The sequence below is a fragment of the Dendropsophus ebraccatus genome, chromosome 8, assembly GCF_027789765.1.
Source record: "Dendropsophus ebraccatus isolate aDenEbr1 chromosome 8, aDenEbr1.pat, whole genome shotgun sequence".
Classification (NCBI taxonomy): domain Eukaryota; kingdom Metazoa; phylum Chordata; class Amphibia; order Anura; family Hylidae; genus Dendropsophus; species Dendropsophus ebraccatus.
In genome coordinates, this window is record NC_091461.1 from 22,814,788 (window position 1) to 22,840,244 (window position 25,457).

Consider the following 25,457-nt stretch of genomic DNA (forward strand, 5'->3'; position numbering starts at 1 on the left):
CACTCACACTAACATTCCTTCCTCTTGTCTTGTTGTCCCGGTCCTCTATGTTCATTCGGCCACATCCACCTTAGCTTGTGTTTCGCCGAGGTCGGCTCATTTCTAGTAGGGAGGTATGCAGTGTCCCAGAACAGCCCTTCTTATGCTCATACTTTTATTATAACCAGTTCTGTTCTGGAAAGCTATGGTTCACTGCAAACTGCGTGTATTGTGTCACCCTTCTCAGTATTCAGGTCTGCTATTTCATTCATTTATTCCATGTATATTCAGGTATCAGTGTCTAATGGTATTATGTCACCCCCTAGTGTTCAAGTATGGTACTTCTCATGTATATTTCTCTGTATATGCCTAATGGTGTGATGATGCAATGGCTGGATGTCACATGACTGTGCCCTGCTTCCATGGTAACACCAATGGTCATCGAGCTTTTGGCTGGGGTTACCATGTGACTTCCTGTTCTACCTCAGTCTATTCCCTACCATCAAGGGAAAAGGTTGTGTGTTTGTCCTCTCTCCCTGCTAGGAGAGAGGCCTGCGTGTGCTCTGCTGCTCCAGTCCACTGGCTGTGTTCCTGTCTCAAGTCTCAAGATTCTCATCTGGGTGTCGATTCTTCAGTCATTCTTCAGTTCCTCTCATCATCATCTTCTCTAATCATCAACAGCAAGTATTTAATTCAAGTCTCATTTCACCCAGCATCTCAACTTCAGTTTCACTACTACTCCCATCATTCAGCATGCTACTCTCACAGCCTATTGCAGCATCACCCATTACTCTGCTTTATTCAAGTTTGCCTTATTCCCGATTGCATCCGGAGAGACTGTTGCTACTAGTTACCACCGTTACAATAAATATACAACTACCATTGTTTCTGAACCTTGGCATTGGTGTCATAATTGGTGCCCTGACTAAGGACAACGAAGAATCGCATGCCCAGTATTCCCGCATGGTCAGGAGCCCAGTTTCCAGCTGTATCACCCTTGTGCCTACACCGTCACCACATTATCCTACAGCTGCCCCGGTTCCTGCCTGTTAGCACCATCTATACTGCGGAGTGGCCCCTAGGGGCCAGGGCATAGCATAGTAATTGGCTGTATCCATGTTTTCCAGACAACCTTAGAGCTTTATCCAAGTTCAGCAGCCCCCGCTAATCAAATGCCAAAAGTTCGGGTTCGGATGGACTCGAACCCGAACCCGGTTCGCTCATCTCTAGTGCTGACAGATTCCCTTTAATATGTTTAATATGTTATTACTTGATAGCTTCATACATCCCAAGGGGGATTCTGGTGATGTGAATGGCGGTGCAACGGTGGGCCTGGGGGGGGGGGGGGGATGCTGGTCATGGGGATCGGCACTGGTACTACTTCTCCATCATGTGCTTATACTATGAGCACATGATGGGAGGAGTAGTACAGTGTGTATGTGCCCACAGCACCGAGCAGAAAGGGAGGGGGGAGGTAGTTAGATGCACAGGCACCTCTCTCCCTACCTGCTTGGTGCTGTCCGCGTTTATGGAATACTGTGGGGAGCAAGGACACTTGCTTACCAAAGTATTCCATAAACCTATTCAATCAATAAAGCATAGTGTACAGTAACCTAACACTCCATTACATACAACTTCATAGACAGTACAGTCCCATAGGCTTTTACATATACTGCGCCCTCTGCTGGACACTCCATAGCAATTACACCTGATTCGTGACATCACGGTTTTTGAGAGAATTTGAAGACTCCTTTATCTACTAAATTAAAGAGGACCTGTCATCCCCCGTGCCGGGGTGACAGGCTCCCGATCCCCCGCTAGAGCACCTTATACGTACCTGATCCCGCGGGGTCCTGCTTCTTCAGACGGTCGGGTGACTGAAATTTCAGCGCCTGAAGCCCGGCGCACGCTCATCAGCCGCTGAGCCTCGATTGGCCGAGCACAGTTATGCTCAGCCAATCGCGGCTGAGCAGCTGATGACGCGGCCGGCACTCGGGAAGATCAAAGGTATTCGGGCCGGCCGGCTGAAGATGACGTTTGGCACAAGATGGCGGACGCGTGTCGGCACGGATCAGGTATGTATAAAGCACTACACTTCCGGGTACACGGGTGGGGGTGGTGGGACACGGGGAAGGGGGCCATTCACAGACATAACATACATTACAAAGTTGTATAACTTTGTAATGTGTGTTATTCTGTGAATAATTTTTTACCGCCGCACTACCCCTTTAAAAAATACTCTTGGCCTTTAAAGGAGTAGTCCATCCATTTTTAAAATACATCATCCAGCAGGGCCGGGGGAGGGGCTGGTACTCTAAACAGACAGATGTGATGTGTGCCCATTCATTATACTGAGGGGGTCTGACACTGGACCCTCCATAGATTGCCTATCTCTTTGGCTCCCAGACTGTTTTAAAACTACAACTCCCATCATTCTCTAACAGGTGTAATTCAACAATCAAATTAGAGATCCAAATTAAAAACGTTCAGGTTTGTATAGACTTCCATGTTGCAAACCCAAGAGCTATGTTTCCACAACGTCATTTTTTCTTTTAAGGCAAAAAACGGCCGTCTTAAAACATGAGCACCATTAACAGCCGCCATTATGAAAAAAATCGGCCGTTTTGCCTAAAAAAAAAAAGAAGACGTTGTGCAAGGCGAAACGGATATCAGAGATAAGAAGGAGCCCAGTGCGGCGCTGCCTTCTCTGTGACACTGACAGCACGCTGAGCCGCCTAAGACATGAATGTTCACGCGCGCCATTTAAGCAGTCAATAAAGTTATTCAGGGGAGGTGAAAAAAAAAAAAAAAAAAAAAGCTGAAGACGTGTAACAGGAGCACACAGTGCCGGCTCTGTACTTCCGGGTGCGGCATCAGTGCGGATGGCTGTACATGGCCTGTGAGCGCCTGATATACGGAGAGTGGCCGGAGAGCTGAGGGCAGCGGGGATATATACTGGATGGAAATACACCTGACACGCTGCTAGGTGATGATAGTGGTAGAACTACAAATCCCAGCATACATTGCCATTCTGAGGAGCCCCCCAGGTTACAGGTGCCACATTCCCCCATATAGAAGCCCCCCCCGGGGTACAGGTGCCACACTCCCCCCTATAGGAGCCCCCCCCCCTGGGGTACAGGTGCCAACCCCCCCCCCCTATAGGAGCCCCCCCCCCTGGGGTACAGGTGCCACACTCCCCCCTATAGGAGCCCCCCCCGGGGGAACAGGTGCCACCCCTCCTATAGGAGCCCCCCCCGGGGTACAGCTGCCACACTCCCCCCTATAGGAGCCCCCCCCCCCGGGGTACAGGTGCCACCCCCCCTATAGGAGACCCCCCCTGGGGTACAGGTGCCACACTCCCCCTTATAGGAGCCCCCCTGGGGTACAGGTGCCACATTCCCCCCTATAGAAGCCCCCCGGGGTACAGGGGCCACACTCCCCCCCCCCCCCCCCTATAGGAGCCCCCTGGGGTACAGGTGCCAAAATCCCCCCTATAGTAGCCCCCCTCGGGGTACAGGTGCCACACTCCCCCCTATAGGAGCCCTCCCCCGGGGTACAGGTGCCACACTCCCCCCTATAGGAACCCCTTCCGCGGGGTACAGGGGCCACGCTCCCCCCTATAGGAGCCCCCTGGGGTACAGGGGCCACACTCCCCCCTATAGGAGCCCCCTGGGGTACAGGTGCCACACTCCCCCCTATAGGAGCCCCCTGGGGTACAGGTGCCACACACCTCCCTTTAGGAGTCCCCCCAGGGTACAGGTGCCACACTGCCCCCCCCCCCCCCCTATAGGGGCCCCCTGGGGTACAGGTGTCACACTCCCCCTATAGGAGTCCCCCCAGGGTACAGGTGCCACACTCCCCCCCCCCCTATAGGAGCCCCCTGGGGTACAGGTGTCACACTCCCCCTATAGGAGCCCCCCGGGGTACAGGTGCCACATCCCCCCCCCTATAGGAGCCCCCCTGGGGTACAGGTGCCACATTCCCCCCTATAGAAGCCCCCCGGGGTACAGGGGCCACACTTCCCCCCCCCCCCCTATAGGAGCCCCCTGGGGTACAGGTGCCACGCTCCCCCCTATAGGAGCCCCCTGGGGTACAGGTGCCATATTTCCCTGTACGGACCGGGTACCATGCTCTCTTGTAGGAGCTCCTGGGGTGCAGGGACTACATTCCTCCTCATAGGATTTCCTGGGTCGGTGTTGCATACTGACCTTGCCATTGATAACCCTTTGTTGTACTATGAGTCACCCCCAAGCTGTGTTGGTGACAGATGGCATTATACTTCGTGTTATCTCTGTCCAGCGTGTCAGCTGGCTATTATCTGGGGGTTAATGTACAACACTTTGTCACGTCATGTAACATTAGGGAGCAAGTGCACAATGCCGGCTGGTGTAACTCTCATGTATTTCTCTGCCAGGACAGGAGGAGGAGGAGGCGGCAATGCTGCTCTATGAAACTCCATTTTTCCTGCGGCAGAGGTGACATGTGGACGGCCGATACCTGGAGCAGCTGACTGGGATCCTATGGCCAGGTAACCAAAATATATTTCAGATGGTGTGGAGGGTGCTGAGATATAGTAGAGGGACAGGACAAGCTACAAGTTGCCTGTAAAAAAAAAAAAAAAAAAAATGTGCCCTCCATCAATTGGTCTGTAATGCATGAATGCTGGGAGTAGTAGTATAACACACCATTATCAGACATAGACTGTTCCAGTTTCACATTTTAGTGACCTCAGCGTTAACCTGTCTAAAAAGCAAATATGCCTGAGAAAGTTTCCTGACACGTTGGGTACCTGGGTCTTCTCCAGCCCTAATAAATACTTTCCATTGTTTCCCGTTAGCGATTACATCAACTCTGATATATATATATATATATATATATATATATATATATATATATATATATATATATATATATATAATTACTCAGTACTGTACTGTATGTGTATATAGTATACATATATAGAGATTTCCAGGGAAAACTCTCTCATGGCTTATACGTTCACAGCGGTGACTGTGCAGGATAGCTGATTGTGGGGATACTGACACCCGACACAGTCACCAATCACCTGTTGGTGGCCTAGTCTGTGGTTTGGCTTTTATTGGGTTCCTCCAGGAAACTCATTTTAAAGGGGTACTCTATTTTTTTTTTTCTTTCACAACTGGTTTATATAGATTTGTAGTTTACTTCTATTTAGAAATCTCAGGTCTTCCAGTACTTATCAACTGCTGTATGTCCTGCAGGGAGTGTTGTATTATCTCCAGTCTGACACAGTGCTCTCTGCTGCCACCTCTGTCCATGTCAGGAACTGTCCAGAGCAGCAGCGAATCCCCATAGAAAACCTCTCCCGCTCTGGACAGTTCCTGTCTCGCAGCAGAGAGCACTTTGACAGACTGAAAAGATGACACTACTTGCTGCAGGACATACAGCAGCTGATAAGTACTGAAAGATTGACTTGAGATTTTTAAAAAGAGGTAAATTACAAACTTTCCGAAACCAGTTGATTTGAAAGAAAAAGATTTTTGCCAGAGTACCCTTTTAAACCTATACAGCTCTGACTCAGATCTGGACACTAGAATCTCTGTGAAGGTGGCCTTTGGTATCTGGCACAGCAGATCTACTAAAGCCCCTATTACACGGTGTGATCAGCAGGAGCAAGAGAGCACCGACCTTTCAGGTTATTACACACGCCTACAGTGAGGGGGTAAGTGTGGTGGTGGTGGTGGGGTTGGGCTGTGTGGCGGGTGTTTTATCCTGCTGCCAGAGGCTACTGGGTTTGTACAATGGTTAGGTAGGTGGTTTGTGTCACAGTAACATCCACATGGGGCCAGGATCCATAAGACCTGACAATTTGCACTCCTCGGCAGATTTTATATATATATATATATATATATATATATATATATATATATATATATATATATATATATATATACTTGTTATGCAGGAAGCAGTGGTGATAATTCTCCGGGTCTTCTCTTTTCCAGGATTAGCGTCTCTTGCTTGTTTCCAGTCTCCTGGCACTGCAGCCTGCCCTCCGTCACACAGTTCTCCCGGCAGAGAGTCGTCCTTTTGGTGATTTTCGTTATAATCTTCCTGCTTATTCTTGTGACTGTTGTAGACCCCACAATCTGGAGCGGCCGGGCTGCCCGTGATCGGCAGTTCAGGAGGTTAGTAGATTCTATTATAATTGCATGAGTCAGTCAAATGTAAGCAATTTTTTTTAAATTTGGGAATTATTAGCACCTGTTTCCGTGAACTATTCCACAATATATTATTGATGGAATAGCGCCCCCTAGTTATAGGTAATATTCAGACTCCCAGTGGTTTTCAGAGTATGGGACAGCACAATAGAGACATGAAACATAGACAGTAGGATGTTATAGACTACAGCTCTATCTATCTATCTAGGATCAATGTGATCTTAGCTGGTGCTGGATGTATTCTGCATTAGTACAGAGAAGTGGAGAGATATATCAAAGTGTTTTTCATATGTTTTTAAATGGGACCAGTCAGTCAGATGCTCTAAACCATGGGTCTCCAAACTGCGGCCCTCCAGCTGTTGCGAAACTACAACTCTCATCATGCCTAGACAGCTAAAGCTTTGGATTTGGCTATCCAGGCATGATGGGAAATGTAGTTTTGCAACAGCTGGAGGGCCGTAGTTTGGAGACCCATGGTCTAAACCATCAAAACTGGGGATTTCAATGTATAGATATCAGGCATGGTTCTATTCCACTTCTTATACGTCTCCCTACATGACCCATAAAAATATTGTTTAAAGGTGTTATCCAAAAACATGGGTGCTTTTTTCCAGAAACAGCACTTCATCTGTTCTCATTTTGGGTGTGGGCTTTGCAGCACAGTTACATTGACATGAATGAAGTTGAATTTTAATACCCCACACAGCCAGATGACAGGTAATAATATAATAAGGTAATAATGTAATAATATTGCAGAACCCCCCCTTCAATCCTGGGTAACCCCTTTAAAGTCCAAGTGTCCAGGAGGCGGGCTCTTGTTTGAAGCACAGTGCACCCTTGATTGAGAGCTTTCCCCACTCTCTCCCTGCAGCTGTGATTGACGGTTCTGGTGTCCAATCAGAAGACTGCCAGAGCTATCAATCATAGCTGAAAGAATGGATTGTGAATGGTGCCATAGCTGGCAGATTAAGCGACCTTTTTATTGAGCATGCAAACTGCAGAGGTAGACATCAGGGAAGGCCTCCCCTCCCCGCCTCTGTATAGGGGGTCTACAGACTTAATGACTTAATCCCCAATTTAAAAAAAACCCTTTGAATTTACCCTTTGTGGGTCCCTACCTCTTGATGTTATGACTATGAAGGTAAATCTAACACTATATAATTGTATCCCCCTATATTACACAATGCCGCGTCATCCTCCCCATTGCAGAATAATGAGCAGCGGCCCAGGATCGCTCCTGCCAGGTGTGGCCATTCCCACCGCCTCCTCACAGCTGTCTCCAGGGTCAGACGTGGCTCTGATGTCCCATATGCCGAGCTCCTTGAGACTTGTTGAAGTGATTCCCACCTCGGCAGCTGCTGGTCAGGGGCTCAGAAACTTTGCAGATGATTAACGTGTTTTGGCGATGACTTTGTCGGGCCGTTCTCTCATTAGGCGTCTTTTCTCTTTTTCTGAGATTCATTAGTAAAAACTGTAATCTGGTGCAGACATCAAAGGGAAAGACAATGCAATGGAATCTATGGAGATTACAATGGTGCTCTGTGTGCACCTGTCGCTGGGGGTGATGTGCTTTATGGGAGGGGGGAGGCGACGCTTGTAGCTGTAGTGGATACAAGTTTCATGGTATTTTTCCCATAATGACAGATTATCACTTATCCTGTGGTTAGGCGATAAGCTTAATGTTTGATCGGTAGGGGCACAACTAATGGGACCACCGCCAATAATGGGACCAGCAGTCCCATAGAGCTTGATTGGCATAACAGTGTGCAAACTTGACCTCTGCTCCATTTAAATAGGGGAACCCGGGACCTTTGTTCTTGTGAATGGTGAGGGTCCCGGTGCTCGGACCACCCCTGATCAGACACTTATCGCTTACTTGATGCTTGATAAGTTCTTATTGTAGAAAAACTTTGTTTAAAAAAATAAATAAATGAATAAATAAATAGTATTAATAGGATTTATTGGAGCATATGTCTTCCACTTAAAGGAGAAGTCCAGCCAGACCAATTTTTAGTGAGTGCTGGGGAGGAGTGCTGGCAGATCCAGCATTGGGGGCCACATATTAATGTGTTTGTTTTTTTTTTAGTATTTTTTTTTATTTGTATAGCGCACACAGATTCTGCAGCGTTTCACCTATCTTTGTTTTTGGGTGTGGGAGGAAACTGGAGTACCCGGAGGAAACACACGCAAACACGGACAAAACATACAAACTCTTTGCAGATCTTGCCCTTGGTGGGATTTGAACCCAGGACCCCAGCGCTGCAAGGCTACAGTGCTAACCACTGCCAGTCCCTGGATCCCCCCCCGGCTGCTTCCTGGTCTGAGCGGGAACCTGGGTTGTGACATGTGAGGTCCGCTCAGTCAGTCAGTTGCCGAGGCGGGACCCCACTACAGCCGCTGACTGGCTGAGCGGACCTCACGTGTCGTGACCCGGCTCCCCACTCAGACCAGGAAGCGGCCAGGGAGCGGAGCGGCAGGATGTGGAGGAGGTGAAAGCATGTTATTTCTTTTATTCTCCCCCTTCTCAGCACATGCTAAAAAAATAGGTCTGTCTGGACTTCTACTTTAAAGTGACTCTGTACCCACAATCTGATCCCTCCAAACCCCTTGTACCTTCGGATAGCTGCTTTTAATCCAAGATCTGTCCTTGGGTCCGCTCGGCAGGGGATGCAGTTATTGTTCTAAAAAACTGCTTTAAAACCTGCAGCCCTGTGCAGAATTGGTGTGGCCTAGTGTGTCCATGTCCTAGGATTGCGACGCCCCTCAGTCCGGCACAACCTCTCTGTCCCTCCTCCCCACCCTCCTCATCATTAGGAATGCCTTAGGGTGCCTTCACACCTACCTGATCCGCAGCGGATCTCACTTCTGCGAATTCGGAGCGAGATCCACTGTGGATCCGGTACCATTCACCCTAATGATAGCACATACCCGCAGCGGGATTGACATCCCGCTGTGAATATGAGCTTTAACCCCCTGGGGCGGCGATCGGGGATGCGTGCCGGCTGCGGGGATGATCGGGAATGCGGACAGGCTGCGGGGATGATGCGGGCGGGCTGCAGAGATGATGGGGGATGCGAGCAGCGATCGGGGATGCGTGCTGGCTGCAGGGATGATCGAGGATGCGTCCGGGCGGCGATTGGGGATGCGGGCGCCGGGGCTGATGGGGGCAGCGGCGGGGCTGCGGGCGCCAGTGGGTTAAAGCTCATACTCACAGCGGGATGTCAATCCCGCTGCGGGTATGTGCTATCATTAGGGTGAATGGTACCGGATCCGCAGTGGATCTCGCTCCGAATTCGCAGAAGTGAGATCCGCTGCGGATCCGGTAGGTGTGAAGGCACCCTTAGACAGATTGCCTCCTATTCATCAGCTGTGTGAATACTGAACATGGGCTGTATCGTTAAGGCACCTGTGCAATGTTCAGACAGGAGAAAATGTTCCAGTGGCATCCTAGTGATGAAGAGGGTGGGGAGGAGGGACGGAGGGGTGGTGCAAAGTTTTTAAAAGTTGTTTTTTAGGACAATGACTGCATCACCTGCCGAACGGACCCCAGGACAGATCTTTGATTAAAAGCAGCTATCTGAAGGTACAAGTGGTTTGGGGGGGTCAGATTGTGGGTACAGAGTCCCTTTAAGGCACCTGTGCAGTGTACATACAGGTGAGGAATAGTAGAAAATGTTCTAGGAGCATTCCTAATGACGAGGAGGGCGGGGAGGAGGGATGGAGGAGTGTTGCAATCCTAGGGAATAGACACTCTAGGCCACGCCAATTTAACACAGGGCTGCAAGATTAAAAGTTGTTTTTTAGGACAATAACTACATTACCTGCCGATCCAACCCCAGGACAGATCTTGGATTAAAAGCAGCTATCCGAAGGTACAATCTGTTTGGGGGGTCAGATTGTGAGTATAGAGTCGCTTTAAGACCCCTGGCATTAGCATGAAGAGCTATTATATCTAGTGATCAGTGGGGTATAAGCACCTTGAACCGCAACTGATCAAGACTTTAACATTTCCGAAACATCTCAAATTTTTTTTTTTTACTTTAAAGCGAGCTGATTACATGCTGTACATTTAGTTTGCAGCATGTGTGATGAAAAATCATTGTGTGAAGCACCTACAAACAGTGTCCTTTCTAACACGTCCTCGCCGGAATATGATATAAAAATATTATTAAAAAATAAAATAATATAAAAAATATCCTTCCATGTCTTCCTATTAGAAGTGTCAGCTGTCTGGAGAGATATAAACCAACCGTAGAGATGGGGATTAAAGGCTGAGATATTAGGGGGCTGCACAGAGGCCCAGATATCCAGAGGTGTTAATACCCTCATTAACCCCACATAGGGGTCCTAATAATGTGCACGTCCAACAAAGGGATTAAGAAGCTTCAGCAACCTTCAAGACCACCGTAAAGGAAGCCAAGACATGATGTAACCACAGCTCCTGTAACCTAAGACGGTGGAATGAGGAGCGCCATGGCACAGCAGCAGCAGCTGGGGCCCGCTGTAATGCTGTCAGCCATCGCCTCCCCGACCTGCGGTGGGATTTTTCCGCTTGCAGGAACAAGTTGTATTACACTGTAACCTGATTGAGGTTTTACTTACCAGTCAGCCCCCCGGACGAGTCGATTTTAGTCTGGTGGTCCTGGAATGCTTGTACAATGGCTGTCACTCCTCAGACAGCCGGCCCTGTTACTGGTAGGGAACATGATGCTCCTGTGGTGTCCTAACCACGTTATGTTTATCCTAATGGGCATTGTAGTCTATTATCTCCTCGCCCTGACCTGGTTAACCGGTGGCTCCATTTTAATTTCTGCCTCGTAAGCAAAACCCAAGCGTCCCTGTTTGCTGGGCGATGATTTCATATAATAGATGGTCGTGGAGCTGCAGACAGACACAGCGTAGATGTAAGCAGAATATAATCCCTCCTATTAGCATCCTCGGCGGAGCGTTTGAGTCTTCATCAGTGTTTTTCCTGTGCATTAGGCCCATTATCCGATCTATACGACCTGCTCCCAGGTGGCATCGGATGAGGTGTAAGAGCTCTGAGATTCTCAGTCGCTTCCATCATTGTGCGGATAGCGAACAGCGAGGTTCATTTTGGTTTAGGATAAGATAATAAATATTATAACACTAGATCGGAATTGGTTAAAAATGTTTACGTTTATGACGGAATTCAAAGCAGACTTGGACGTTTTAGGGAAACTTTAAAGGGGTTGTTCAACAAAGATTTTTTTTTTTCATTTCATATCAACTGGTGCCATAAAGTGCCAGAGATTTGCAATTTACTTTTATTAAAAAATCTCAAGTCTTCCAGTGCTTATCAGCTGCTGTGTGTCCTGCAGGAAGTGGTGGAATTTTTTTTTCTAGTCTGGAGAGCAGTAGAGGTTTTCTGGTTCAATGTTTTTATTAGGTTCTTTTAAGAACATATTACAAAAGAGAGAGTCTATAAGCACTGACTTTAGTGCCTACAGTAAAGTTAACATGTTTGTACATCAAGCTAACATATGGGTTAACAAACTATATAGAAACAACAGTAATATTTGCTATATTATGTGGATATAAAAAAAATTACTATGGGGATTTGCTACTGCTCTCAACAGTTCATGACTGACACAGTGCCCTCTGCTGCCACCTCTGTCCGACTGGAAAGAATACACCACTTCCTGCAGCACATACAGCAGCTGTCAAGTACTGACTTGAGATTTTTAAATAAAAGTAAATGACAAATCTATATAAGTTTCTGACACCCATTGATTTGAAAGAATAACATTTTCACCAGAGTTCCCCTTTAAGGTTCTTGTGGTCCATTGAGAACTAGTATGTAGCCGACCTGTTCTGGGGCCCCTCCATCCTAATAAGTGAAGAGGTACAGTTTTTGTTAGTGCTCCTCTGACTTCCTCCATCTGTTCTGTTCTTGTCTTATAGATATCTGGATCAGATCGAGGACTTGGAAGCCACAGATATAAAGGACACCAAGTTAAACTATGGAATTGTCATTGACTGTGGCAGCAGCGGCTCCCGGGTGTTTGTGTACTTTTGGCCGCCGCACAATGGCAATCCACACGACCTCCTGGATATTAAGCAGATGAGGGATCATGGCAGCAAACCTGTGGTGAAGAAGATTAAACCAGGTACCTTGTTATGTAATCTGCTTGTTCTGGCATCATAATGTTATACAAATACCATTACTAATGTATATTATGCTCCTATTGTGTGGTAGAAGTCAGTATATGCTGCCCCCTAGTGACTGTTTTGTGATATAACGTAACTTTGTTGACTTGTTTGCATTCCTATAGGTATTTCTTCAATGGCAGCTACACCAGAAAAAACAAGCGACTACATGAACCCCCTGTTATCTTATGCAGCATCCTACATCCCAAAAGCCAAACACAAGGAGACCCCTCTCTACATCCTGTGCACTGCGGGCATGAGGGTCCTGCCAGAGAGGTGAGAACTCTCTATGCTACAAATATAATCATAGTGTTTTATCACCACAATGAATGGGGCAGAATATGATATAACACTTGTTCTTCTTAGTCAGCAGAGCGCCATCCTCCAGGATCTGGTGAGGGACGTCCCCCAGGAATTTGACTTTCTTTTCTCAGAAGCTCATGTAGAGGTCATCTCCGGAAAACAAGAAGGTATCACAAAGATTAAGTATTGTTTCCATCTTAGACATTTATGGCTCATGCACAGGGCTGTCTGATAGATGCGGGTCCCAGCCCTGTGACGTGCTCCTGTGTCCACTAGCTGCTTCATCCAGGCAGGGAAGTGGGCAGGAATGTAGATATACAGTGAGCTCCGCACTTTCTGTAGTCCCAGCCGCATCTTTGTTCACTCTTAGATGCAGTGACCAGCAGCCACATTACCGGGCGAGACAAGGGTCTGCAGTCCCCCAGACAGGAGATAGATGTGGGCCCTGGATCTGTTAAATATTTAAAACATATCCTGTGGATAAGACATACATGTCCAGATGGAAATATCCCTTCATTTAGGATCATATCATGTGTTACCTGTTACATTATGTTACCTGTTATCTCATTTGTGTCTGTTTTCCTCTACAGGTGTATACGCATGGATCAGTATTAATTTTGTACTTGGTCGATTCGACCATGTTGTAGATGGTGAGTAGCAAATAATGGCCCAGATTTACTATGGCCCCTGAACCAATATAACAGCCTGAGCCGCTGTAAAACATCTGGCATATTCTTAAGGGCCCTATTCCACCGGACGATTATCGTTCAGATTATCGTTAAATCGTTCGAATCTGAACGATAATCGTTCGGTAGAAATGCAGTTAACGATTAACGACCGAACGAGAAATCGTTGATCGCTTTATAAGACCTGGACCTATTTTTATCGTTGCTCGTTCGCAAAACGTTCGCAAATCGTTCACATTGAATAAGACGTCGTTCGCAGTAGATACGAACGCAATAGCGAAGAAAAAACGATCGCAAATACGATCATAAGTAACGATTATCGTTCCATGGAAATGAGTGAACATTTTCAGGTCTTTCACAATAGCGCTCGTTTGAGATCGTTAATCGTTAATGATTATGCAAACGATAATCGTCCGGTGGAATAGGGTCCTAAAGGGACTCTGTTACCTTCAAAACACCCGCTAAACTTAAGTTATTAGTAGAGTATACAATGCTGATTCTATAGCTGCACTTTTTTTTATCTTTCTATGTTCTTTCATTCATTTGCTATAAGGCAAAAATAGTCTATGTAGTCCTCTCCATTATATTCTTCAGTTAAGTAGTCCTCTCTATGCATCAACATGCCCAGTGTGTAGGCTTACAACAAGAAAATACAAAGGAGTTAAAAGCTACAAATTACAGATTTGGTGTCTGCATCCTTTACCCTACTTACAGATGATTTTAGTTTAGGGTTTCGAAGATGTCCTCCTGGCATAGCAATAGGACAACTTCAGGATTAATGACTGTTACTCCTTCATTTCTGTAGAGGAAGATGCTGTGGTTGCGGTGACTATAGGAACACAAGAAGACGCCATTATCCGCAAGAGAACAGTGGGCATTATAGATATGGGTGGCGGCTCGCTGCAGATTGCCTATGAGGTTCCAAAAACGATGACCTTCCCCTCTGCAGAACATGTGAGTATATGTATAGCTTCAGCTCCAGAGCTTGTCATGGGCTGTGAGATCTGTAGTCGGTCATCACCATCACATATCATTGTCTTGTACTGATTTACAGCCTGCATTATACTACAGAGCTGCATTTACAAATCTGCTGCACCCTCCCAGTATTCATTGCTGATTTAGTGTTTGTCACAGTAGTTGATGTGATGTAGATGACACTATTCAGCAGCTGAATGTAGTAAAACCCATCCTTCAAAATGGGAAGCTGATCTTAATATTTCACTTTAAGACCTCATTCACACAGTGTTTTTTTTTTCACTAAACAGCCGTTGACACTGCGGCATTGCTCTAGGTTGCATGAAATCACAGCTGTAGTGTAAACGCACTGTATACACTACAGCCGTGGTTCTCTTCGGCCGAACAAAATTGACAGGTCTATTTTGTGCGGCTCCTATTCAGTGAACAGCAGCCGTACAAGAGAGCCTGTGTTCACAGTGTAATGTACGGCTCCCTACCGTACTTTACATTGTGTTCTATAGCTAGTTGGAGTGCGGGCACACTCAAATGTGCCCACATTCCAATTCAAATAAAGTGATGTTCTCCTGGCCAATACTATAGTATCGTCTGGGTGAACATTACACACACATCACAATTGTTTATACAGAGTGTGAACATGGCCTAAATATGATAACCAGCAGAGTTATAAATGCGAGGCCTGTAATTGACATTCTGTTAATGTACCTTCAGGAGGAAGCTGCAAAACTGATGCTGGCAGAGTTTAACCTGGGCTGTGATTTGCAGCACACCGAGCACGTCTACAGGGTGTACGTCACAACCTTCTTGGGCTTTGGAGGGAATTTTGCCCGTCAGCGATATGAAGACATGGTGTTCAATGAGACTGTGACCAAAAACAGGTATAAGTTACAGTCACTGGAGTTGTAGCAATAACCAATTCCAATGTTTATTATATTGACTCCAGTCGGGATTGATACTGACATTAGAGACATTAGCTAGAGAAAAAGAGAACAAAGACAGCGCTCCATGTGCAGGACCAGATGCAATGGGGTGTATAGAATTTCAGTACCGGAGTGAAACCGGCTCCCCTCTCACCTGGCTAAGTTGTGCAAGATCGAGGCACAATTCTCCATGCGTATACTCAAGAACGGAACCAGTGTGCAGCCTTCCTGCAGACCCACGCCAGGGCCGTAACAAGATGCAGGCCTCCTCTCCAAATTCCAGCAGGTATAACAGGCGCAGCTACTCCCAACAGATGTGTAAAATTGCTTTATTAAAATAATAAAAACATGTATAAAAGGCTCAGCATTACGCGTTTCTAGACCTGACTGGTCTCTTCATCTGATGAAGAGACCAGTCCGGTCTAGAAACGCGTAATGCTGAGCCTTTTATACATGTTTTTATTATTTTTATAAAGCAATTTTACACATCATCTGTTGGGAGTAGCTGTTATACCTGCTGGAATTTGGAAAGGAGGTCTGCATCTTATTAGAGACTGTATGACCTGTGACCTCTGGCCTGGCCATAACTTCATTGGACTAGAATGTAGAGCTGTGTACATAAGTTGCAGCCCCCCCAGGTTGTGGCATCTCAAGGTTGCTTTGCTAGACCCCCTTTCCTACTAGATATGAAGGACCGATACATGTCTTACTATATAGTCCATCCCCTTCAGCCAGCTGGGAAGAGAAACGTTCAGTCACGTGCTTCTCCCACTTTGTTTCAGTGAACAGTTTGGGTCTTAAAACCCAGTCTGGCAGTTCAAAACTTTTTGGCATGTTAAGTCCCTTTTGTTAAATGACAGCGACTCTTTAAAGGGGATATTCCTATCTGCCATCACTTTCTGATTGGTGAGGGTCTGACCTCTGGGACGTCCACTGGTTGGGGGAGTAAAGGGTATGTAGTTCTGCCCATAGCCACTCCCTGCCACTTGGTTGGGCACATACCTGCAGCCAGCCCCATTCCGCTGACTCTGCAGTTCTCATCTCACCTGAGTAGGCAGAGGGCAGACTAAAGAAAAAGCAACTGTACGCTAGCACTGTGCCCCCTTTTTATGATCGTGTTGGCCCAGTGATCAGACCACCCTTTATCAGTCATAAAGTGATGGCATATTCTAGCCTTATGCCATTTCTTTACTTGATGGGAATACTGTGATGTGGAACAAAATGGCTTTATACCTTCATGTCTCTGCAATGATGCAAATGTCCCTTTCCTGTTTATCTGTAGAGTGTTGGGAGAACAGAAGGGAATAAACCCCGCCACTCCATACTTGGACCCATGTCTACCAGTTGGCCACGAAGACAAGATTCAGCGGCAAGACCAAGACTTCCATATCTTGGGCAAAGGGAACTGGGATAGCTGCCGGCAGCTACTGGAACCCCTCTTATCCAAATCCAATGACTCTCAGGCCTATCTGAATGGGGTGTACCAACCAGCTATTGATTTTTCAAACAGCGAGTTCTACGGTTTCTCTGAGTTTTACTATTGCACAGAGGACGTGCTGCGCATGGGAGGAGCGTACGACAATAAGAAGTTTTCCAAAGCTGCCAAAGTACGTAACAGTGACCAAACCTCTTCAGGATTGTGAAATTAGTTTATACATCTTCACCCTCCTGCTCTTCTCTACAGGATTACTGCAGCATGCCGTGGACAACATTGACCGAACGCTTTAACAATGGTCTGTACTCCGGACATGCTGACAAGCATCGATTAAAGTAAGTGTTATTCGGATATTGGACATATCTCATCTGACATGTTGGTTTTAGGTAATACTTGCATTTCCCATGGTATTCTGAATGTCACTGTTAGGGCCCTATTACCTAGAGCGATAATCGCCCAAATCATCCAATTATCGCTTTATGTGATGGAGACAACGATCAGATGATGACAAAAATCATCGGCTGATCGTTACGTTGGTCTGGACCTAAAATCATCTGCTGCCGACCGCACATCGCTATGTGTAATAGCGATGTGCAGCTGGTGGCTAGCACTTGAACAAACTGTTATATATGACCTCTCTATGCTCCTGGTCTTCTCCTGCCTTCTACTTGCTTCCCAGCGCTGCAGCTTTGCAGCGGTTTCTGAGCTGACAGGCCACTCAGCCAATCACTGGCCGGGACCATCAGCTCACACAGGCCGCTCTGAGGCTGCAGCCATGGTGCCGGGACGCATGCAGAGTGCAAGAGAAGACCGGGAGCATGGGCAGATAATGTATTAACTGTTCAGTTGTCAGCCGTCGGCTGCGCATAGCTGTTACACTTAGCGATGTGCCTTCGGCGGCCAATGATTTTAGGTATGGACCTTAAAGAACGATCAGCCAATAGTTTTTTTTTTTTTTTTTTTTTTTAATCCGATATTTTTTAGTAAACTTTTTTCAATTTTACAACAAACCCCTGCCCAACCCCTCCACCCCTTCTCTCCCACAACTTCCCCCTCCCCCCAACCCTTAGGACTACATGTCCCTTCCCCGTCACATGTTTTAACAAGAAAACTCAGTCATCACAAAAATATATCTTGTATAAATATATCAGTACGTTCTGTTACATATCCGATCATCAATTTGCATCTTCCCCAGGCAGGGGACCCCACTCACACACCCCATTCACACCAACATTCTCTCCAGCACATCTACAAAATGCACCACTAATTATAGAAAGTCACTAGAGGCCTCGAGTCCTTTAAGGCCTATTCCGCACGGCGTCTACGTTTTGATCAGCCAACAATAGAAAAGCTTCCATAGGGTTACGCTTTAGAAAGTGGGACGGCAAACCGGGAGTGTCCACCCATGGGCCCCAAATGGTTTCATATTTCTTCATGGCCTTCCTTTTTTTATATATCCCTTTCTCCAGTCGTATCATATTATTTAATTTATTGGTCAATTCAACCATAGTAGGGGGTTCAGCTTGCAACCAATGCTGAGCTATCAATTTGCGGGCCTGATATAATCTGCATTTTGTCAATTCCGCTCCAGCGGGTTCAGCCGACCCGCCCACCAGACCTAGTATGCACCGCAAGGGCTCAAGGGGTATCGTGATATGGTATACTTTTTTAACCCCTTCGGGACCAGGTTAATTTTCGTTTTTGCGTTTTCGTTTTTTCCTCCTTGTGCTTAAAAGGCCATAGCACTTGCATTTTTACACCTACAGACCCATATGAGCCCTTATTTTTTGCGTCACTAATTGTACTTTGCAATGACAGGCTGAATTTTTGCATAAAATACACTGCAAAACCAAAAAAAAATTCAAAGTGTGGTGAAATTGAAAGAAAAAACGCATTTCTTTTATTTGGGGGGAATGTGTTTTTACGCCATTCGCCCTGGGGTAAAACTGACTTGTTATGCATGTTCCTCAAGTTGTTACGATTAAAACGATATGTAACATGTATAACTTATATTGTATCTGATGGCCTGTAAAAAATTCAAACCATTGTTAACAAATATACGTTCCTTAAAATTGCTCCATTCCCAGGCTTATAGCGCTTTTATCCTTTGGTCTATGGGGCTGTGTGAGGTGTCATTTTTTGCGCCATGATCTGTCCTTTCTATCGAGACCTTGATTACGCATATACGACTTTTTGATCGCTTTTTATTACATTTTTTTTTGGATTTGATGCAACCAAAAATGCGCAATTTTGCACTTTGGGATTTTTTTGCGCTGACGCCATTTACCGTGCGAGATCAGAAATGTGATTAATTAATAGTTCGGGCGATTACGCACGCAGCGATAGCAAACATGTTTATTTATTTGTTTACTTTTATTTAAAACCTGGGAAAAGGGGGGTGATTCTGACTTTTATTAGGGGAGGGGGCTTTTTACTATAAACAACACTTCTTCTTTTTTTTTTTTTTTTTTTTTTTTTTTTTATATACACCTATACTAGAAGCCCCCCTGGGGTTAGGGTTATTCCCCCTAGGGGACTTCTAGTATATACACTTTGATCTCTCATAGAGATCTCTGCAGCATAGATATGCCATCTTGGAGCGGTCCCCGGCCGGCTTCAGTTACGGAGATCGCTCCGCCACTAGACACCAGGGATAAGCTGCGTCCAGTAATCGGATTCAGCTGTCATATTTGACAGCTGCATCTGATTACTATATTAGCGGGCACGGCGATCAGACCGTGCCCGCTAATACCGGCGGTCCCGGGCTACAAGCGGCACCCGGGACCGCTGCGGTTCAGAGCGGGGTCGCCGCACCCGCATGAGGACGTACAGTTACGTCCTCGTGCGGGAAAGGGTTAATTAAAGCAAGGACTCCTTTCCAATATCTCTCCAGTTCTGTACAGCTCCACATAATATGAATTATGTGGGCTCCCTCCATCTGACATCGAGGGCACTTAGTCAGGCCTCAGGCCTATATCATATAGAAATTTCGGGGTTCGATAGACTCTATAAAGAAGAAACAGTTGTGATTTCCTATGTGTTTCAGACAGAGCCAACTTAGGCGTCAGTGCCAAGATCTCAGTCCACTGCTCCTCAGTAATAGGTCCCACGTCTGCCTTCCATTTAGCCTTTACCGTTAGGGGTTTGTCAGCATGGAATGTAGACAATAGATGTTGATAAATAAATTATATAAGACCCCTTGAGTCCTCCGCAGTCAACACCGAGCGGAGAACGATACATGTCGCAATCTGTGGTGGTGTGGCAAATTGAGCTGCAATGGCATGTCGCAGCTGCAGATATCTATAGAACATTACTTGGGGTATCTGAAATTCTTCCTGTAACATAGCAAAAGACTTAGATACCTTCCTTATATAGCTGCGACACCCTGCACACACCTCTGCTTTCCCATTCACTACTCCCCTCCAACAAAATAAAGTGCCGCAAATCTGGATTATTCCACAGAGGCGTATATTCAGTATGCCCCCCACACCCAAGAAGCTGTTTGATCTTTTCCCATACTTTACACAGCATTGGAGTAATATCCGGGACATCTGGCGGCCTAGTCTGCGCTGCTATTTCTTGAAGGTGGATGGGCAACATTCCCCCAGACATACATTGAAGTAACCTCCCATTCGGTCCCAGTCTGTCCAGCGCGTCCCATCCCCTCATCTGCGATCAGCCAATTGTTTAATCGGCTGATCGATGTCTCTATTACACTGATCGATAATTGGCCGAATCGGGATAATTCGGCCAAATATCGCTCCTTGTATAAGGGCCCTAAGATTCACACCCACTTCTACAAGTTACTGCCCACTTGACTATTGGTGGGGAAAGGTACAGATTTGAACTCGGATCACTGTGATCTTGGGAATGGGGGTTGGGGTTAGAGGCAAAATAAACACACCATTGTGGTACTAGTACAAAACTAAGGCCCCATCCATATATATATTAATAAACTAAAAAAAAAAAAAGTTACAACCACCACCGCTACAAAAGCGTTTGTCTCAGTCTTCGTGTCCACGTATGGGTGATCATCTATTATACATTTCTGTTTCCAGGTATCAGTGTTTTAAGTCTGCATGGATGCACAAAGTTCTTCATGACGGTTTCCACTTTCCGTACCATTACTCAAACCTCAAGACTGCCCAGCTGGTGTATGATAAGGAGGTCCAGTGGACACTCGGGGCAATGCTCTACAAAACTCGCTTCCTGCCGCTCAGGTACCTGACAGGGGACTGGTTATGAAGTAGGCAGGGAGCTGTTTTCCCCAAACTCTTCCCAACCTCTGTCAGTTCTGTGTATGGGGCATCATGTTTGAAGTAACGTCTGTGCCCTTCCTCCCTTATTACTCTCATATGATGCATCCAGTTGGCATTCACACTGTACACACAAGCATCACCACTGGGGCAAGTGATTGTGTGCATGGGATGGTTGGCATACTTGCTGACAGTAACCAGTCCATTTCCTATCTATCTTTTGTACACCCAGTGCCACCACCTTAAAAGCATGTTTCTCTCTTTTTGCAGGGATATCCGCCAGGAGAGCGCCCGTCCTGCTCACGTCAGCTGGTACAGGATCTCGTTTGTCTACAACCACTATCTGTTCTTCGCCTGCATTCTGGTGGTGCTGCTGTCCATTATACTGTATATTCTCCGGTTAAGACGCATTCACAGGAGACTAGCACGGGCCTCCGCTCTGGACTTGTTATTGCTCGAGGAGGGAGTTCATGTCATAGCAGAGGCTGCAATTCCTAGATAGTGCTGATCCAGTATGGAGTATTGGGATATTGATTTTTAACAGTGAAGAGGTTAACAGGGTTATTTTGTAGCAAAAACAGCACCACCCCTGTTCTCAGGTTGTGCGGTATTACAATTCAGCTCCATTCACTTCACTGGAACTGAACTGCAATACCCACACCCAAACTGAGGACAAGAGTGGCGCTGTTTGTGGAAGAAGGATGAAATGTTTTTCTGGACCTGGACAACGCCTGTAATTATTGGTTTAAAATGTTTTCCCTTTTGCTGACAATTATTTGCCCCTGATCTTTTTACCATTGACTTCAAAGAAGTTCAAGCCCCCCCCCCCCTCCTCATTGGATACCCTTTGAGCTCGGTGTTCCAGTTACAAGACCCCAATTAAATGTGACTAAAGTTCTTAGAAAGCTCTTGTAATGATATTTAAAGGGCAACTCAAGTAATTTTTTTTTCTTTTAAAACAACTGGCGTCAGAGATTTGTAATTTACTTCTGTCAACCCCCCCCCCATCTCCCAATACTTATCAGCTGCTGTTTGTCCTGCATATCTAAATTCTATGTTTATGACATACAGCTGCAGATAAGTACTGAAAGACTTGCGATTTTTTAATAGAAGTAAATTACAGATCTCTGGCACTTTCTGACACCAGTTGATTTTGAAGTAATTTTTTTTTACCCTCTAACTATAGGAGATAATGGCACCCTAACTTTCAGCAGAAGAGAAAACATTGTGTGTCATCTGTATGTTGTGTCCGACAGCCAATCAGATCACTGCCAGCTAGGTTGTGATTGTTAATGGTTTGGTGCATATAATGCTGCCCGGTATTAGTATAAACCATCTGATGGCTGCCGGTATACACTGTGTATAGATGACCTGTGTGCACATATCTCCTGTCTTCTGCCTTGAAGGCAGCAGTTCACATATTGGGCTCATTTTGTAGAGCTCAAGTCCAATTTTTACATTCCAAGTATCTCATAGCTAAAGATAACAGGGACTTATCATGGGTATTATCTACCATACACACTAGAAATGTGATGGTAACCGCTATGTAAGCAATACCTCGATATGTACTGGCAGCTAGACCAATGGCAATCACCATGAATAGTGATAAAAGATGCGTCTTTATTCACAGGATGTATGATGCTATACAGACATCATGGATGCTCGGGCATGAGATTTCAGGTTTATACTGAGAGTGAACCATATCGGGGAGCCGAGACTCTATGAACCTGTGGCTGTTGCAAAACTACAATTCCCATCATGCCTGGCTGTCCAAGCATGATAAAGAATTGTAGTTGTGTAACAGTTGGAGGGCTGAAGGTTTCCCATCTCTGTCTATTATATTCACATGGGTGCAGAATAGACACACCGTTTATGTACTAAGCCATCTTCAGGAGTCTTGGAGGATGAAAGGAGCAGAGGTCAGGCATGCATGCTGCTGCTCTGTTCTCTGTGGGTTCTGGATGTAAGACCCCCACTGATCTGTAAGTAGTCATCTGTCCTGTGGAGAGGTGATATCTAATATAGCAGGTTTACTAATATAGTAGGCGTTTCTCTCCTTCATCCCATGTTTAGTCTCAGCATGAGGGTTAATTCACACACGGCAGGTTTGTTGCAGAAATACATTCACATGTCACGAAAACAGCACTAACATTCAGATGAATGGAACAGACTCTGCTGAGTGTGAATATACCCTAATGGTGGTCCATTGTGGCTATAGATCAGGGGTAAGGGAGCCTTGGAAGCTAAAGCTTTGGATGTCCAGGCATGATGGGAGTTGTAGTTCTGCAACAGCTGGAGGGACAAGGTGGCTCTCCAGCTGGCGTGAAACTATAAGTCCGGGATGGGGAACCTTCGTCCCTCCAGCTGTTGCAAAATTACAATTCTCATCATGCCTGAAGAGCCAAAGCTGGAGGGCCGACGGTTCCCCACCCCTGCTATAAGTGCAGACTGGCAAAGCATGATGGCAGTTGTAGTTCTACAACAGTTGGAAGGGCACATTGCCTAGCCCTCCTTGTTTAATACACTTCCCCCATAATCTAGCTTAGTGAATGATAGTATATTCACCAGTGAGAGCGTCAGTCTTTATATGCCTTGTGTTGTGGTGTGTCAGGGTAGACACTAGCAGTCAGTGCAGCTGCAATTCACCTTCCTGACTGGTGGATGATGATAGGGCGAGGAGACACATGGCACCTTTCATATATCGTCTGGGCACCCCTTTAAGGGAGAGGTTCTGACTGTAGCAGGGATGGGGAATCTGCGGCCCTTAGCTTCGGCTGTCCAGGCATGATGGGAATATCAGTTTTGCAGCAGCTGGAGGGCCACAAATTTGACACCCCTGGTCTATAGCACCCTCCTATTACACATGCGCCAACACACGGCTAGTGATATTTGTGTCCCAAGGAACAAGTGTGATAAGTTAACGGAAGGAATATAACGTATCGTGTTCAGACTGGACTGTGAGTTTCCTGCAGCCATCATTCCCTGTATTTGCATACATTCCACTTTTTTTTTTATTTTCATGCTGTGAAATCTCATTTCTAACCATGTCCAAGAGGTTGGAAAACATGGCTGCTTTCTTCCAAAAACAGCACCACCTTCTGTCTACAGGCTGTGTGTGGTATTGCAGCTTTTTTCTATTCAGCTGAGCATTCTGTGAGCGGAGAGGCGCAGAAGCGCACGAGCCCTACCAAGAGATAGGCGGGATTTAGCGGGGAGTCTGCGGGCGGGAATTCCGGCGCCGATTCCGTAGTGTGAACGGGCCCTTAGACCCAAAACCTGTTTCTGGAAGGAGGCGGACATTTTTATTTTATTTTTTAATATATATACCATCCCTTTAACACTATTTGTTCTGTGCCCCTTTGAATTTAATGTGAATCTGTGTTCTCATTGTTTCAAGCATTTCAGTAAAGTCCCACTCTGATAAAAAAGCCTCCTGTGTTCTGTTTGCTCACTTCATTTATGTCATACAGCAAAACATTTAAAGGGGTCATTCAGGATAAGAAAAACCACAACTACTCTATTGTAAAAAGAGCACTACCCCTGTCCTCAGGTTGTGTGCGGTATTACAGTTCAGCTCCATTCACTTCAGCTGCAAACCACACCCAAGCTGAGGATGGCAGTAGTGCAGTTACTGGAAGGTTTTTCTAAGCCTGGATAATCCCTTTAAACTTGTTCCAGCATTGTTACCTAGTAACAACAATAAGACTTTATTTAACATTTTCTAGAATTACACAAAAAAAATTAAATGCATGGTAGCAGAATCACTCGTAGGACCTCTTCTACATTGGTCATAAAAGTAAAGGTCCCCATGTGCCTTATACTTTTGTCGGCCATACTCTGCTCTTGCGGTGGGTTTGGCAGTCAGAATAAGGTGTATGGGGCTCTCCCCACCGATGGGGGTGATAGGGGTTGGACATGATGGAAAATCACAGCCTGACCCCTTTGTTTTGGGAGAGAGAAGCCAATAATGTAATCAATGTCATCAATAAGGTCATTGATGATGTCTTTAGATCGATTATGTAATCCATGAGGTCATCGGTGATGTCATCTGATCGATGTCATAAACAAGGTCACCGATGTTGTCAGCTTCAAGGTGTCATAAGTGATGATACCATCAGCAATGTCATAGATGTCATCAGATCTATGTCATTAGAGCGATGTCATTGATGATGTATCAGATTAATGATGTCAGTAGTGATATAATTGTTTGTCATCAGATCAATAGTGTCATAGCAGATGTCATCAGACTGATGCACTGATGATGCACTCGATGCTGTCATCAACAATGTAATTGATGATGTCATCAGACCAAAGATGTAATTGGTAAAGTCATCAAAGCGATGATGTCCATCAGTGATTCCATCATATCGATGATGACATCGATCATGTCATCAGCAATGACATTGATGATGTCAGCCATATCAGATCCATGATGTCTGTGATGTATCGATGTCATCAGATCATTGATGTCATTAGATTGATAATGTTATCAGATCAATGTTATTGACGTTACCGGTGATATCAGATCCTTG

General features: G+C 45.9%; 1 protein-coding gene across 2 annotated transcripts; it reads left to right on the forward strand.

Annotated features, from left to right (window-relative positions):
* The first annotated feature begins 2,809 nt into the window (after window positions 1–2,809).
* Window positions 2,810–24,336, forward strand: ENTPD7 (ectonucleoside triphosphate diphosphohydrolase 7). 2 transcript variants are annotated; one of them, XM_069979999.1, is made up of 13 exons: window positions 2,810–2,965; window positions 4,394–4,507; window positions 5,964–6,146; window positions 12,105–12,310; window positions 12,476–12,626; window positions 12,717–12,820; window positions 13,244–13,303; window positions 14,145–14,293; window positions 15,026–15,192; window positions 16,517–16,841; window positions 16,919–17,004; window positions 20,728–20,889; window positions 21,196–24,336. In XM_069979999.1, the coding sequence occupies exons 2-13, from the start codon at window positions 4,500–4,502 to the stop codon at window positions 21,425–21,427; spliced, it is 1,833 nt and encodes a 610-aa protein (XP_069836100.1). In that variant the 5' UTR covers window positions 2,810–2,965; window positions 4,394–4,499; the 3' UTR covers window positions 21,428–24,336. The 2 variants fall into 2 exon arrangements, with proteins under 2 accessions (XP_069836100.1, XP_069836099.1); XM_069979998.1 differs by having other exon boundaries at window positions 4,399–4,507.
* The last annotated feature ends 1,121 nt before the right edge of the window (window positions 24,337–25,457 follow it).

Bases quoted from the DNA above. Each gene is read 5' to 3' on its own strand.
- ENTPD7 (XM_069979999.1), top strand. The intron at 6,147-12,104 runs GTTAGTAGATTC...CTTGTCTTATAG, and splicing joins CGTGATCGGCAGTTCAGGAG to ATATCTGGATCAGATCGAGG. The intron at 12,311-12,475 runs GTACCTTGTTAT...GCATTCCTATAG, and splicing joins GGTGAAGAAGATTAAACCAG to GTATTTCTTCAATGGCAGCT.